At 40.2% G+C, this 12,767-nt stretch overlaps 1 protein-coding gene across 1 annotated transcript in view; it reads left to right on the forward strand.

Moving 5' to 3' along the window:
* Window positions 1-9,005, forward strand: part of STON1 (stonin 1) — a 50,141-nt gene extending 41,136 nt beyond the window's left edge. The window contains exons 8-11 of the mRNA XM_074863960.1: window positions 797-1,398; window positions 2,970-3,260; window positions 4,559-4,648; window positions 8,124-9,005. Of these exons, the coding sequence (XP_074720061.1) occupies window positions 797-1,398; window positions 2,970-3,260; window positions 4,559-4,648; window positions 8,124-8,231 (1,091 nt within the window). The 3' untranslated portion in view covers window positions 8,232-9,005. The remainder of the gene's footprint in view (window positions 1-796; window positions 1,399-2,969; window positions 3,261-4,558; window positions 4,649-8,123) is intronic.
* Window positions 9,006-12,767: the final 3,762 nt, after the last annotated feature.

Below are 12,767 nucleotides of genomic sequence, written 5' to 3' on the forward strand. Positions count from 1 at the left end.
GTCTTGCTGATGAAACTGCCTGTACTGCTTATACAAAAATGCACTTAGGGTGTGATGAGTGAAAGGCTTATTTCAGATTGACTCTTTCCTCAAACAGCTGTTCTTTGATAAGAACTATTTCAGGTATTGCTAATGTACTGAGACCTATAGGCTGTGTCAGTGACTCTGTGTGTAAGCATGTGTGTGGGGAAAAGAATAATTAAATTAAATTAAATTGGGAACTTAGCTCTGGCATCTTAATTCTAACACTGGTAATAATAACTTTAAGGATTCAGTATTTGGAGTGGTTTTCATACAATGAGAGGATAGATAAACTAGCAGTCTTTTTTTTTTTTTTTTAAAAAAAAAACCTAAACAAGGCAGGTTTTTTGGAGGGGATACCTAAAGGTCCTTAAAGGAGAGAGCTGTACCTGTAGATATGGGGTAGTTTACTGTTTCATCTTGTATCCCTTAGTTTCTGAAATGACATTGAAACAAATTCAAACCAGGATTCTTTTTTTTTTAATCCAGTATGTAATTAAATTATTGAACTTATTGCCACAGGGTATTGTGGAGGCCAAAACCAAACAGGGGTATTAAACATGATGGTCTGGATGGAAGCTCTGCCTCAAAAAGCCTCTGTATGCTTGGTTTTCAAAGGCTGAAATTGTGCTTGGGCAAAGTACTGCTTTGTAAATATCCTGTTTCTCCTAGTTTGTTGAGTGTTTGCTATTGGTTATTAGTGGTAACAGGACAGTGGCCTGGATGAACCTGTAGTTTAACCTGCTGAAGCAGTTTTTAACTCTTCTCTTTGTAGGGCACCTTTATAAGGTAAATGTGCCTGTTATGGTTACACAGGCCTCAGGAGATGCAAGTGTTCTACATCATCCTGTTCATCAGGTATTTCAGCCCCTTGGGCAGCCTTCAGTTCTGCAAGCCAACATTGCCAGTGTTGCACAGGTGAATGCATCTTCTGCCCAGGCAGCTGCTGAAACGTTGCAACCCCAGGAGACTGCTGTCCAACAGACAATGGTATTTCAGCCACATGTCGTGGAAAAAAAACACCTGGAGAACTCTGCCAATACTACCTTGGTCCAGCAGCCTTCTGTGAGTCAGCAGCAACTTGCAACTAATGCAGTGTTCAATCAGTGTGCAGACTCAACAGAAAAATCCCAGCATGGCAATCTTCACACAGCTGTGTTTACTCCAGAATCCTCTGAAGGGTTTTCTCCTGCTGAATCCTTGGCAACAAACTCGAGCAGTGTACTGCTGGATGTGGAGGGGCAGTTAGACATTGAACCTCAGGAGCTGGTGCAACAGCATGTGTCTGATGATATCATTGACCTGATTATCACGGGTAAAAGTTTGGATGATAACGCTGTTCTGAAAGATCAGGACAGCATTGCTCCCTCTGACAAGGTAAGACCTTTTATTTCTCAGATGGTGAAAATACATCTGTTGGAGACAGTTGTTTGAAGTTTTGAAGTATTGTAAGAGATGTGATCAAACACATCTGTAAGTGACAAGTAGCACTTCTACATTATAATAATAAAAATTATTACCATTTTAAAGTTCATTCTTGAGCTTGTTTTGAATAGCAGTAGCTGACTGCTTGTTTTTACATTAGGAATTTGTCACAAATATTGCTGAAATACAGGGATTGAAGAGAATATCAATCTTAAAAATGCTACAAGTGTAATGGATAGATATAATGTATTCTTAGACTTATTAACTATTCTTGGGGATAATAGTGTGGGGTTTTTTTTTTGTTGTGGTTTTTTTTGTGACTGAGCAGACATGAATGACCCTTTGAGAACTTCCATGTCATTCGGACACTGAATCTGCATATGGATACTGCCCAGTTGTGGGCAGATTGCTTTTGCAGGGTCAGCTGGGATTAGTTTTAACTTGTAATGTGTGAAGAGCATTTAACTTGCATTTATAATGCGTTATTGAGTATGAAAAGTCAGATTTGATAAGTGAAAATCTGCTGGAAGGAAATGTATTTCCTTGGGAAAAAATCCCGAACAAACTAGAATTCAGCTAGAGCTGTATGGAAAACGTGAATGATTTCAATTAACAGGCCACTTTCCTGACCTCATCTAATTTTTGTTCCAGAAATTATTTGCAGATGTTTGAAGTTCAGACTGGCTTGTTGACTTCGAGTTGTAGCGTGCTTATGTGATTGAGACAAATTTATTAAATGCAAATTTAGTGACAGTAATGACAGATGACTGTAAATAGAAGGCATGTTACGTTGCTCATCTGAACTTTGATGGCAGGATGATGAAGACTGTCCATAGTAAGAATGGAAGGTCAAAACAAAGTATTATTTTCTTGAACTAGAAGGTGTATGTGGATGTGAATTAAGTGCTACAATAAAGATTTAATGAGAAACTGAAGATGGCTGAAAGCTTAAAGCCCTTTCATGTTCCCGTGAATGCTCTGTTTAGGAATTCTAGCACTTTTATGAACAATAACTTGAAGTACTGAAGTATTTACTGTCTCTCTCAGCTTTTTATATCTTATTTAAACAAAGCATTTTGAGTTGAGGGAGGAGTTCATCTTGACGTTTATTTCAAAAATGAAAAATGCTGGTTTTGGGGGCAGGGGAGTAGCTTGTTTCCTTTTTTTCTTTTTTGTTTGTTTTGTTTTTGGAATTAACTTTGCACTAGAAGTTCTAAAGGCCAGCTGGATCATCTTTTTCTTAAAAAGTTGTTTGAGTACAATAGTGTTTAAAGAAAAGTCTAAGAAAAATGTCTTTCTATATTGCTGAGGAATATTTGTCATGGATTCCACTTAAGGTTAGGTGTAAGAACAAGATTTGCAAAGGTACTCAGGGTTTACAAGTAGGCTAGGACTTGAAATTCTCATTTTAGTGCCCCGATCTTGTTGCTTTATTAAACAAAAATTTCAGGCTTTGTACTGAACAATGAAGGCTATGTGGTGTTAATTCACGAGCTGTCTCTGGTCTCTTTTATTCCTGTCAGATGGAACCTACTGAGCAGATGGAATCTAATTTACGATCAGAGGAGGATAGCTACCGTGACATTGAAGGCATAATTCAGCTAGATGGTACTGGTGATGTTTCTCCCAAGGATGAAATACCCCATACAAAAGATAGGGAAGAGAATGAATTCATTGGCATTATTGAATCAGAGGATCTAAAAGTTCTGGAGGATGAGGAAGATGATGATGAAGAATGCGAAAGTATTTCAAACACGGAGTCTAGCAGCAGTGGTGGTGATAATGAAGAGCCCCAAATGGATATAGTTGAGGAGGTAATTTACTTTTAAGCCTTGTGAAGCACATTAAAATAGTGTATCTGTTTTGACTGTTGAATTGTTGAACCCAGAACAATTTCTGTTAAGTTTAATGCAGAGAATGCATAGTTAAGAAGTTACCTCTTGAGATAGGAGGTACTGCTGAGAAATTACTGGAGAACTCATTATGAGGAGCGTGGACAAATGAAAGAGATGTTGAGAAGCCATTTGTTTATTGGATGAATTAGAATACCAAGAATTACCAAGAATTAAAGTTCTATGGTAAAACCGTGGCCTCAGTGGAATGGAGTGATGCTTGTTATTTAAGATCAGGGTACAAATCTAGGTTTCTTTTCCTTCTGAAGGACCACAGGGGATTAGACAGAGAAGAGAACAGTGTGATACAAGTGCCTAGGTTTCTCAGGAAAAGGCTTTTCTCAAAGATGTGTGTAAGGGAAAGAATGTTGTTTTCGCATAATAAGCCTGATGGGAAGGGCAGGAGCGATTCACCAAAGCAATCAACAAGAGCAATTCACAACCATTGAAATCCCTGGCCTAGGGCTAGAAGGCAAGTGGCCTTTTTGTCAACTGTGATGACCCAGTACTTGGAACTGGCTTTAGATGGATGCAGATACCGAAAGACTTGGGGCGAACTTTTCCATCTTAGTAGGCTTGCGTGATGAGCTCATGCATATTAACTTCTCCGCCCTGGAGAAAGCCAAGGTTCATTTCCATGAACATGCGACGTATGAACACATACATGAAGGGGCGTATCGGTAGGCGGTTCGGGAAGTCTGTACACCCTGTAGTACTCAGCCAATGAGGAATCAGGGGAGGGAACTGGCGGTTGGGAGAAAGGGATATAAACCATTGCATGATGGCTGGTAGGCGCGTCCACCTGGTGGGGCGCCCGGTCTTGCAAGAACGTAATAAAGAGTGCTTCACACCGCGTCCTGTCTGAGCTATGGATAATTGGCAACTGAGCGTTTCTCACAATGTGCAATTTTGTATCCTAGAGATTCACAAGAGAATCAGCTTGCAGCATCTGGACCAGCTGATTAGCATTCTAGTTACTGGGGTCAGCTTTGTCAGTTAGCAGTCTTGCTTTTTGATCTGTGCTTTTGTTTAGGGCGTTCCTGTTTTTGAGAATGGAAGCACGTAAAGACGCTTATAAATGAGCTTTGTGCAACATGGTCTTTGTAGCCTCTAGGTCTTGATTTTTGCAATGATAACCTTTATTGTTCTAGGTATGTTTAATGTCAAGTATATTCAATCCTATTCTGAAAGAATGTATAAAATACAACTTTACTCTCTAGGACCCCTTAAATTCTGGTGATGATGTCAGTGAACAGGACACTCCAGACTTGTTTGACACTGACAATGTGATAGTTTGTCAGTATGACAAGGTACAGTATATAGTTTTATCTTTGTTCCTTAATCATTCTAAATAATAACTTCAGCAAATCCATGTCTGGGCTGCTGTCAGTGCTGTTTAAAGAAAATCTAATGCTGTACTGCAGTGTTTAAATTACACAGTTAGCTGACAATAGTCTGAAGACTTACCTGCTGTTTTCTGAAATGAGGATAATCAGCGGGTTTATAATGGCCTATTAAAGGAAAAGAAAAGGGGACCAAATCTTGCATAAGCTTTTGTAGCTTTACAAATCTTCATTTTGCATTTCCTTAACTTTTAAGTAATGTCAACAGCTCCATGGATATATATGCATTTTCAGCCATGAATTAAGAGTTTTGAAATGGGTAACAGAAAGAGGAGTTTGTGTACCGTCTTTTAGATTTTTTTTTTTTGTCTTTTGAAGTGCTCACTGAGAGATTTTTCTACCAGAATTCTGTTGTTTCTGAAAAACAAACAGTTGTTAAGGGCTGTTTTGTCCTCCTTCATTTTAATGTTTAAAATTATACCTTAATTTGAACTCTTGAAGATGAAATTAAGTACTTCTACCTCTGGTATTGTTTTGGACACTTACATGTCAATAGTTTACAAGTTGACAAAAAAGTGCATATTTTATTTTGAAACAAATATGGAAAAATACGTCTGTAGTTTGCTTAAGAATGTGCCTTAGCTTTTATTCTTTCAGAAGTGACTAGTGATAACTTTTTGTGTGTGTTCAACTAGGCCTGCCTTAACTGTGTCTGTGTTGTAGCAGTGAGCTGCTAAGAAAATTGTCTTTACTAAAATGTAACAGATCGAGTGTTTCTGAAACTAGTTACATTTGAAAATGTAGTTATAGGGATGTGTGTAGAAAAGGCATCTGAAATTAAGCCATGGCGGCTGTATTGTATTGAAAAGGTATACAAAGTTTTGAAGCTCGTAACTCAGTTTTGTTACAGATGCTATAGGTAGTGGATATTGTTGTCTACAGCATGTTTTGCCTGTAATAAGCTGAAAAATTGGTTGAAAATTAAAAAAAACCTGGTAAGTTCAGCATTGGACATGTCTTACAGGAAGTTTAAGATCAGATGTTATTACAAATTAACAGCTACAGAAGTTGGGGGAAGATGTTGGTAACTTCCCCTTTCCTATATAGATTTAATAGAATCATAGAATGGTTTGGGCTGGAAGGGACCTTAAAGATCACCCAGTTCCAACCCCCCTGCCACAGGCAGGGACACCTTCCACTAGACCAGGCTGCTCAAAGCCCTGTCCAACCTGGCCTTGAGCACTGCCAGGGAGGGGGCAGCCACCACTGCTCTGGGCAACCTGTTCCAGTGTCTCACCACCCTCACAGGAAAGAATTTCCTCCCTATATCTCATCTAAATCTACCCTCTTTCAGTTTAAAATCATTACCCCTTGTCTTATCACTACATGCCCCTTGTTGTGGTTTAACAACAACCAGCAACTAAGCACCGTGCAGCTTGTCCAGGAGGATGGGGAGGAGAATCGGGGGTAAAAACTCATGGGTTGAGATAAGAACAGTTTAATGACTAAAATAAAATATAATAATAATGAATATAGCAAAAAGAGAGAAATAAAACCCAAGAAAAGACAAGTGATGCACAGTGCAGTTGCTCACCACCTGCTGACGGATGCTCAGACAGTCCCTGAGCAGTGATCTGACCCTCCTGGCCAACTCCCCCCAGTTTATATACTGAGCACGATGTTCAATGGTATGGAATATTCCTTTGGCTTGTTCAGGTCAGCTGCCCTGGCCATGCTCCCTCCCAGCTTCTTGTGCACCTGCTTGTTGGCAGAGCATGGGAAACTGAAAAATCTATAACTTGGAATAAGCATGACTTAGCAACAACTAAAACATCAGTGTGTTATCAACATTATTCTTGCACTAAATCCGAAACACAGCACTGTACCAGCTACTAGGAAGAAAATTAACCCTATCCCAGCTGAAACCAGGACACTCTCGTACTTTAAGTACTGGAAGGCTGCTCTAAGGTCTCCCTGGAGCCTTCTCTTGTCTAGGCCGAACAACCCCAACTCTCTCAGCCTGTCCTCATAAGGGAGGTGCTCCAGCCCCCTGATCATCTTCGTGGCCTCCTCTGGACTTGCTCCAACAGGGTCCATGGCCTTCTTATGTTGGGGGCCCCAGAGCTGGACACAATATTCCAGGTGGGATCTGACAAAAGGGATTAGAGGGGGAGAATCCCCACCCTCAACTTGCTGGCCACACTTCTCTTGGTGCAGCCCAGGATACAAGTGGCTTTCTGGGCTGTGAGCACACGCTGCTGGCTCACAGTCAGTTTTGCATCCACTAATACCCCCAAGTCCTTCTCCTCAGGGCTGCTCTCAATCCACTCCTTGCCCAGCCTGTATCTGTGCTTGGGATTGCCCCGACCCATGTGCAGGACCTTGCACTTGGCCTTGCTGAACTTCATGAGGTTTGCACAGGCCCACCTCTCCAGCCTGTCCAGGTCCCTCTGGATGGCACATCCCTTCCCTCCAGCGTGTCGACCGCACCACACAGCTTGGTGTCGTCGGTGAACTTGCTGAGGGTGCGCTCAATCCCACTGTCCATGTCACCAACAAAGATGTTAAATAGTGCTGGTCCCAACGCTGACCGCTGAGGAATGCCACTGGTCACTGCTCTCCACTTGGACATCGACATGTAGGCCTAGTAGAAAGTAGATAGGAAACAGTTATCTATTAAATTACCCTGTTACCTATAAAAGAATGCTGTTGGCAAAATTACTGTCCTGTTTGTTTTTTCCCTCCTTTTTCTTTCTGGACTTGAAAATAGATTGATGCTTAAAATCCACGGAATTTTCTGGAGATGTTTAAAATTCCTTCTTTTAGTATTAAACAAAAACTTTCTGTAGTACAGATCATTTTGCAGGCCTTTAAAAAGAAACAGAATATGCAAATTCTTTCTTACTATTTTGTATGGCAGTATTTGCTTTTAAGCAAAGTTTTCCTGCTTTTAGCCCTATCCTAATGTCTCTGTGCATGCAATGTTGCTTTGCAATGTGTATGGGAGAAGGAAACCACTGCATTTTAGTTAAGCCATACTTGTTTGCACGGTGCGGTGTTATTTTGGGACTGATACACTCATGAAATTGCTCCATTATTGTCTTGTTTTCCTGTCGGTGTTGAGCTGTGACACAGCTACCTTTGCTTTTTTTTTTTTTTTTTTTTTCGGTGGGGTTGGGGAGGGTGTGTGTGCTAAGATTCAGGAGGTTGTTTCCTTGGGGGCAGGGAGCTCATTATAAACAACTGAAATCTACTGCCTCTATTTCAATATTTGTGGTATGTTCAGTGGCAGTGATTCACATGTTTTGGGCTATCAGGATCTGAAAAGAAAAACAAGGTTTGTAAACCAAGTAGTGCTCAAAAACCATTTTTTTAAAAATGGATGGTCTAATATTGTTTTTTTGGGGCGGGGGGGGGGGCACTGATTTATTTTTTTCATCAGATACAGCGAAGTAAGAACAAATGGAAGTTCTACTTAAAAGATGGAGTGATGTCCTTTGAGGGTAAAGACCATGTTTTTGCAAAAGCCATTGGAGATGCAGAGTGGTGAAACCTCACTGAAGTATGTGTACTTTAAGACTGTGGCATTACTCCCTTATGAACTTTCTGTGAAACAACTAGGATTTCTATTGTTTTGCCATAAAAAACCCAACAAAACTGTGATTAAAAATATGCAAAATCAGTATTGTTAATACATGCAAACTAAAACACTGTATTGTTAGCTACTCAGCTGTCTTTGCTGTTCTTTTCTGATTATTTCATTACTTTTCCACCCAAGAAACATCATTCGAATTAATAGCTTTAAAGACTGAAATGTTAAATCTGTTAGTATTCCATGACTTTCTTGAATTACTAAGTGACTATATTTAAGTAGATTTCAGATCTGTTGATTTTCTTTCCACTTATTTTAAAATGAGAGCTAAAGTATGACTTGAAATATAAAATTACACAGTTGTTGGTGATAACTATGTTTTTCTTTTCAAAGGCTGCTGAGTTTAAAAAAAGAAAAAAAAACAAAAAAACAAAGCCAAAGAGCAACATCTGTGCAAGTCTGAAACCTATGGCTCTTTCAGATGTGTAGTTCTTTCTCCCCTTTCCTTCCTCCCTTGCTTTTTTGTTGTTGCTTTGTGGGTTTTTGACTTCAGCTTAACGGCAGGCACTTTGGATGTAAATTAGGAAACGTGGCTGGAAGACCCTTAAGCTCTCAATATATGAGAATTATTATTGTTTATTCTATACCCTCTGTGTCTACTGAGATGCAATGAATAGTGTGATTTAACAGTAAAATGTGATTTATTTTCACTGCCAATGCAAAGTCATTTAAGTTTGCTTCTGTACATTCTAGGACTACAGACCAGTAAGCTGTGAATGATACAAATTGTGCATAATAAAAAAATGTCATGTCATACGTCCATTTCTAGCAGAGAGTTGTTTCTGTGTTCCCTAAATACAAACTTTGCATAGAGAAACGTGTACAAGCCATGCATGTGACAGCAGCTCACCCTGCCATGAGAACGGTCCTCACCATTAGCTTTTTGTTTGTTCCTCTAGAAATAGAGGTCAAAAAAAGTTCTGTGCCCATAGGTCAGGGCCGTAGCCCCTCATTCAGATCTGCAGCTTCCTGCTGGCTAGCCCCTATTCCTTGTAGGACAATATTAGAAACTAAATGGTAAAGCCTCAGCCAGGCTGATTCAGAACAGGATAATCCTGCTTGAAGGGCAGGGCTACACACAAGTGTATGGCACCCCTCCCTCCCTCCCGGCTGCTGCTCTTAGTCTGCTGCAAGAAGACATCATGAGACGTTTTGGTTATCTCTACTCCCTGGGGGGACACAGAGGCCTTGAAGAGAAGGAAAAGTAAGGGGAGGGTTGGAGAGAAGGAATATATAGAAGAAATGGGGGGGGGACACCACACACCCCCAACCCTTGTTCATAAGGGTACAAACCCTTTGTGCTGATGGCATAAGCAACAGAGATGCTTCCTTCAGGATGTTGGTTTTTAACAACTACTGAGTGTCTTGCATGCTTTTTTTGGCATATCTGCTGCTGTCCAGTACACTGAACTAGACGCTGAACTAGAAGGCCTGACCTGAGTGTGGCATTTCTTGTGTCTTTTATAGATACTGCTGATGGGATGTGAACTGTGTTTTTGGAGACAGTTACCATATTACAGCGTATGATATTTTTTTTTTTTATTTCCCCATTCAGCTGACTTGTAGCTGCACTGGTGCTACACTTCAGAGCCATAAATGCACAGGAAATGCAGCTCTTACCACATGATAGATGCTTTTAGATTTCAGCACGCTCTCACAGGCTCTGAGGTGTTCATGCTTTGTAAATGTGTACATTATGAAACATGGGACCATCTTCAACTTGGGCAGCATAATGATGCTTCAGAAAAGACTGGAAGCAGAGGTTGTGCGGCACAGGAATCTGTGGGATGTGACTGGATATGCACCCTTCACCAGGTGCCACACAGTCTCTGAATGTTGCTTCTGAGAATAGCACCTGTTCTTGCTAGGCACTATATATTGAAGTGGCTAAAGGCTACCTAATTTTTAGCTAGTTTTAAAGATGAGCAGCTCTTTCCTCTTTGCTGCATCTTTCTGCTTGTGGTGTTAAAGACTTCCTCCACATGAAGGTGAGGAGTCAGAGCTCTGAGCATCCTTATAGTTGCCCATCTCCTCTCTCCCTGTCCCTTTCCAGTTCCTCTGTGAATGAGTGCCGAGATGTGTGGGATAAAAGTATCAGAGTAGGAATTTCCCTGATTTTTATGACAGCTTGCTGCAGCCTCTGTGCAGTCCAAGTATGATATTGATTATATAGACTGCACAGCTGAGATTGGAAGTATTTTTAACACTGGTCTCTTACTTCCCAGACTACTTACAGGTTGGGCATTGGTGATATTTTTCATCCTCTTTTGCTTTTTCACAAATCATGTGTACTATCAGCAATCAAAGTCTTAAAGGACCGTTTGCCATCTTTCTTCCTGAAGCTTTGTTGACTATATGCATAGCTGGCAGTTACTTATTCCTGGTCAAAGCTGACCTGCATCAGAAGGGACACTGGAGATGGCTTAGCTATGCCATCAAGCATCCCCTGGGTTTTCATTTAGTTGCGTTTTCTAACCCAGCACCTTCTCAACATGAAGGAACCTTAATGTGGGCTCCATCCAGTGCCCTCCTGAGCTATCAAATATAGAAGCTTTAGGGGATTAGAGTAGGGTTTTGCTCTCGCTATCTCAACCCTTCCCATATTTGAGAAAATGGCTACTGAATTCCTAACACTGCAGATCTGGCTTCCTCCAAACTACACTGCAGATACTCCTTGGGGGTGCTTGCAGTGGTTTTCCCAGTCCAGAGCTATAGACTGTCTATTTGGACTCCTGCAGTAGGACTGACTCATTTTCTTCCATCTAAGCATACAAGAATTGTCCTACATCTTGTTTCCAGTGTTCTTGAATGAACACTGGCAAAGACTTACAGCTCTGAATAAGACATTTACAACTAAATATATTTGAAGTCAGGAATTTTTGTACTGGAATAAAATGTTTCTTATTAAAATCTAAGCTCAGTTAGCTAATTACTGCAGCCTGTGACTTGAGCAGTCATCAGATCAGAGTGCTTTTGATCTGAATAGTTTATGTATTAATGCTTTTGATTGTTGCTACTTAGAGTTTAGGAAACACATTGGTGCAGATGTGATGGGAAGAGGTGTGTAATACCAGTCATGGCCATCAAAGATACTTCAGTAAATGGCTGTCTTAAAAATTTACACCAGAAGGAAGGTAAGTTTACCAAAAATAATGAGGAATAGCAAGTATAACTTTTATGAGAAGCTTTAGCATTAATCTAAATCTTTATTAAAAGGTATTGCTTTTACTTATTCGCTCAGTTTTGTGTGTAGAAAAATTTGAAGTTTATAAAATACTTTTGTTGTTTATGTGTTGGATTTTTTTTTTTAAACCAGCAACTCTTTTCTAAATGGTAGAGTTCACTCAACTTCCAGCAGGGACAAAAAGAAAAATGCCCACAGTTCTCATACTTCTTTGCTGTTACCTAAGCAGCATTGGAAGGCAGGTACTATCAGTTGCTATTTCTAACTCATTTCTTGTGCATGTAGTTTCCCGATAATGTTATGTTGTAGGTGGACAAGAAGGGTGTGCTTGCGAGCTCTCGTCCTGTTGAAACATATAATGTAAGTAAATTGGTTATTGCCCACTCAAGACATTGTTTTGCCATGTCCTAAATCGTGTGCAGGACTCTTCCATGTACTGTCCGAAGAAATGAGTCTTGAAAATCAGTTTTGAGATAGGTGACAGAGAAGCCTTAGGCCAGGTAGGTTTTTTTTTCCCATTACTGTCTTTAGTTTCTGTTGCTCATCTGCTAAGCTCAGGAGCTGGTGTGTATAAAGAGGTGCATCATATGGAATTTTTACTGATTGCTAAACCGTAGAGTTTTAACAGTCTCCTCTCATCTCGATCCCACTTCATTCCCCACGTGTGTGAGTACTGCTGTGCTTACATACAGAGGGTTTATACTGACTGAAATCATGGCATTAAGCTGAAGGTAAGAGAGGGTCAGAGATGTTATTTCTAATTAACACAACTATAAGCTGATGATAAACCAGTCACTAGTACAAAGAATGACTTTCTTTAATGTGAAGCAAATTTAATTTGCAGTGCAGTGTTTTGGCAACAAGAGGCATACTTTGGAACGCAGATTTTTACTCTATTGCTGTCACAGACTTTAAAGCAAAAAACTCAGGTGAGAAGGGGAATGCAAGAGGTTTAAAGTGATTGCAATAATACTATTTCCTTATGTATCAAAGTCTGCACTTTCGGTGGCCATCAAGAACTGTTAAACTGTGACTGTTCTGGAGTAAGCACAAATCTTACACAGCTGCACTGCTCTGCTGAGTGCAGGGGAGGTGCATATTGTACCAGCTGAGGACCTGTCTTTAGATATTGTGACTATCATCTACAGAATGTCATCTAAGATGCTAAAACTTCGACTATAAGCCCAAATAAAATGCATTTGCATGACCTTCTGTGAACCATAAACTGCCACATGTAGGTCTCATGCTAC

This window comes from Strix uralensis, chromosome 3 (genome assembly GCF_047716275.1).
Source record: "Strix uralensis isolate ZFMK-TIS-50842 chromosome 3, bStrUra1, whole genome shotgun sequence".
NCBI lineage: Eukaryota > Metazoa > Chordata > Aves > Strigiformes > Strigidae > Strix > Strix uralensis.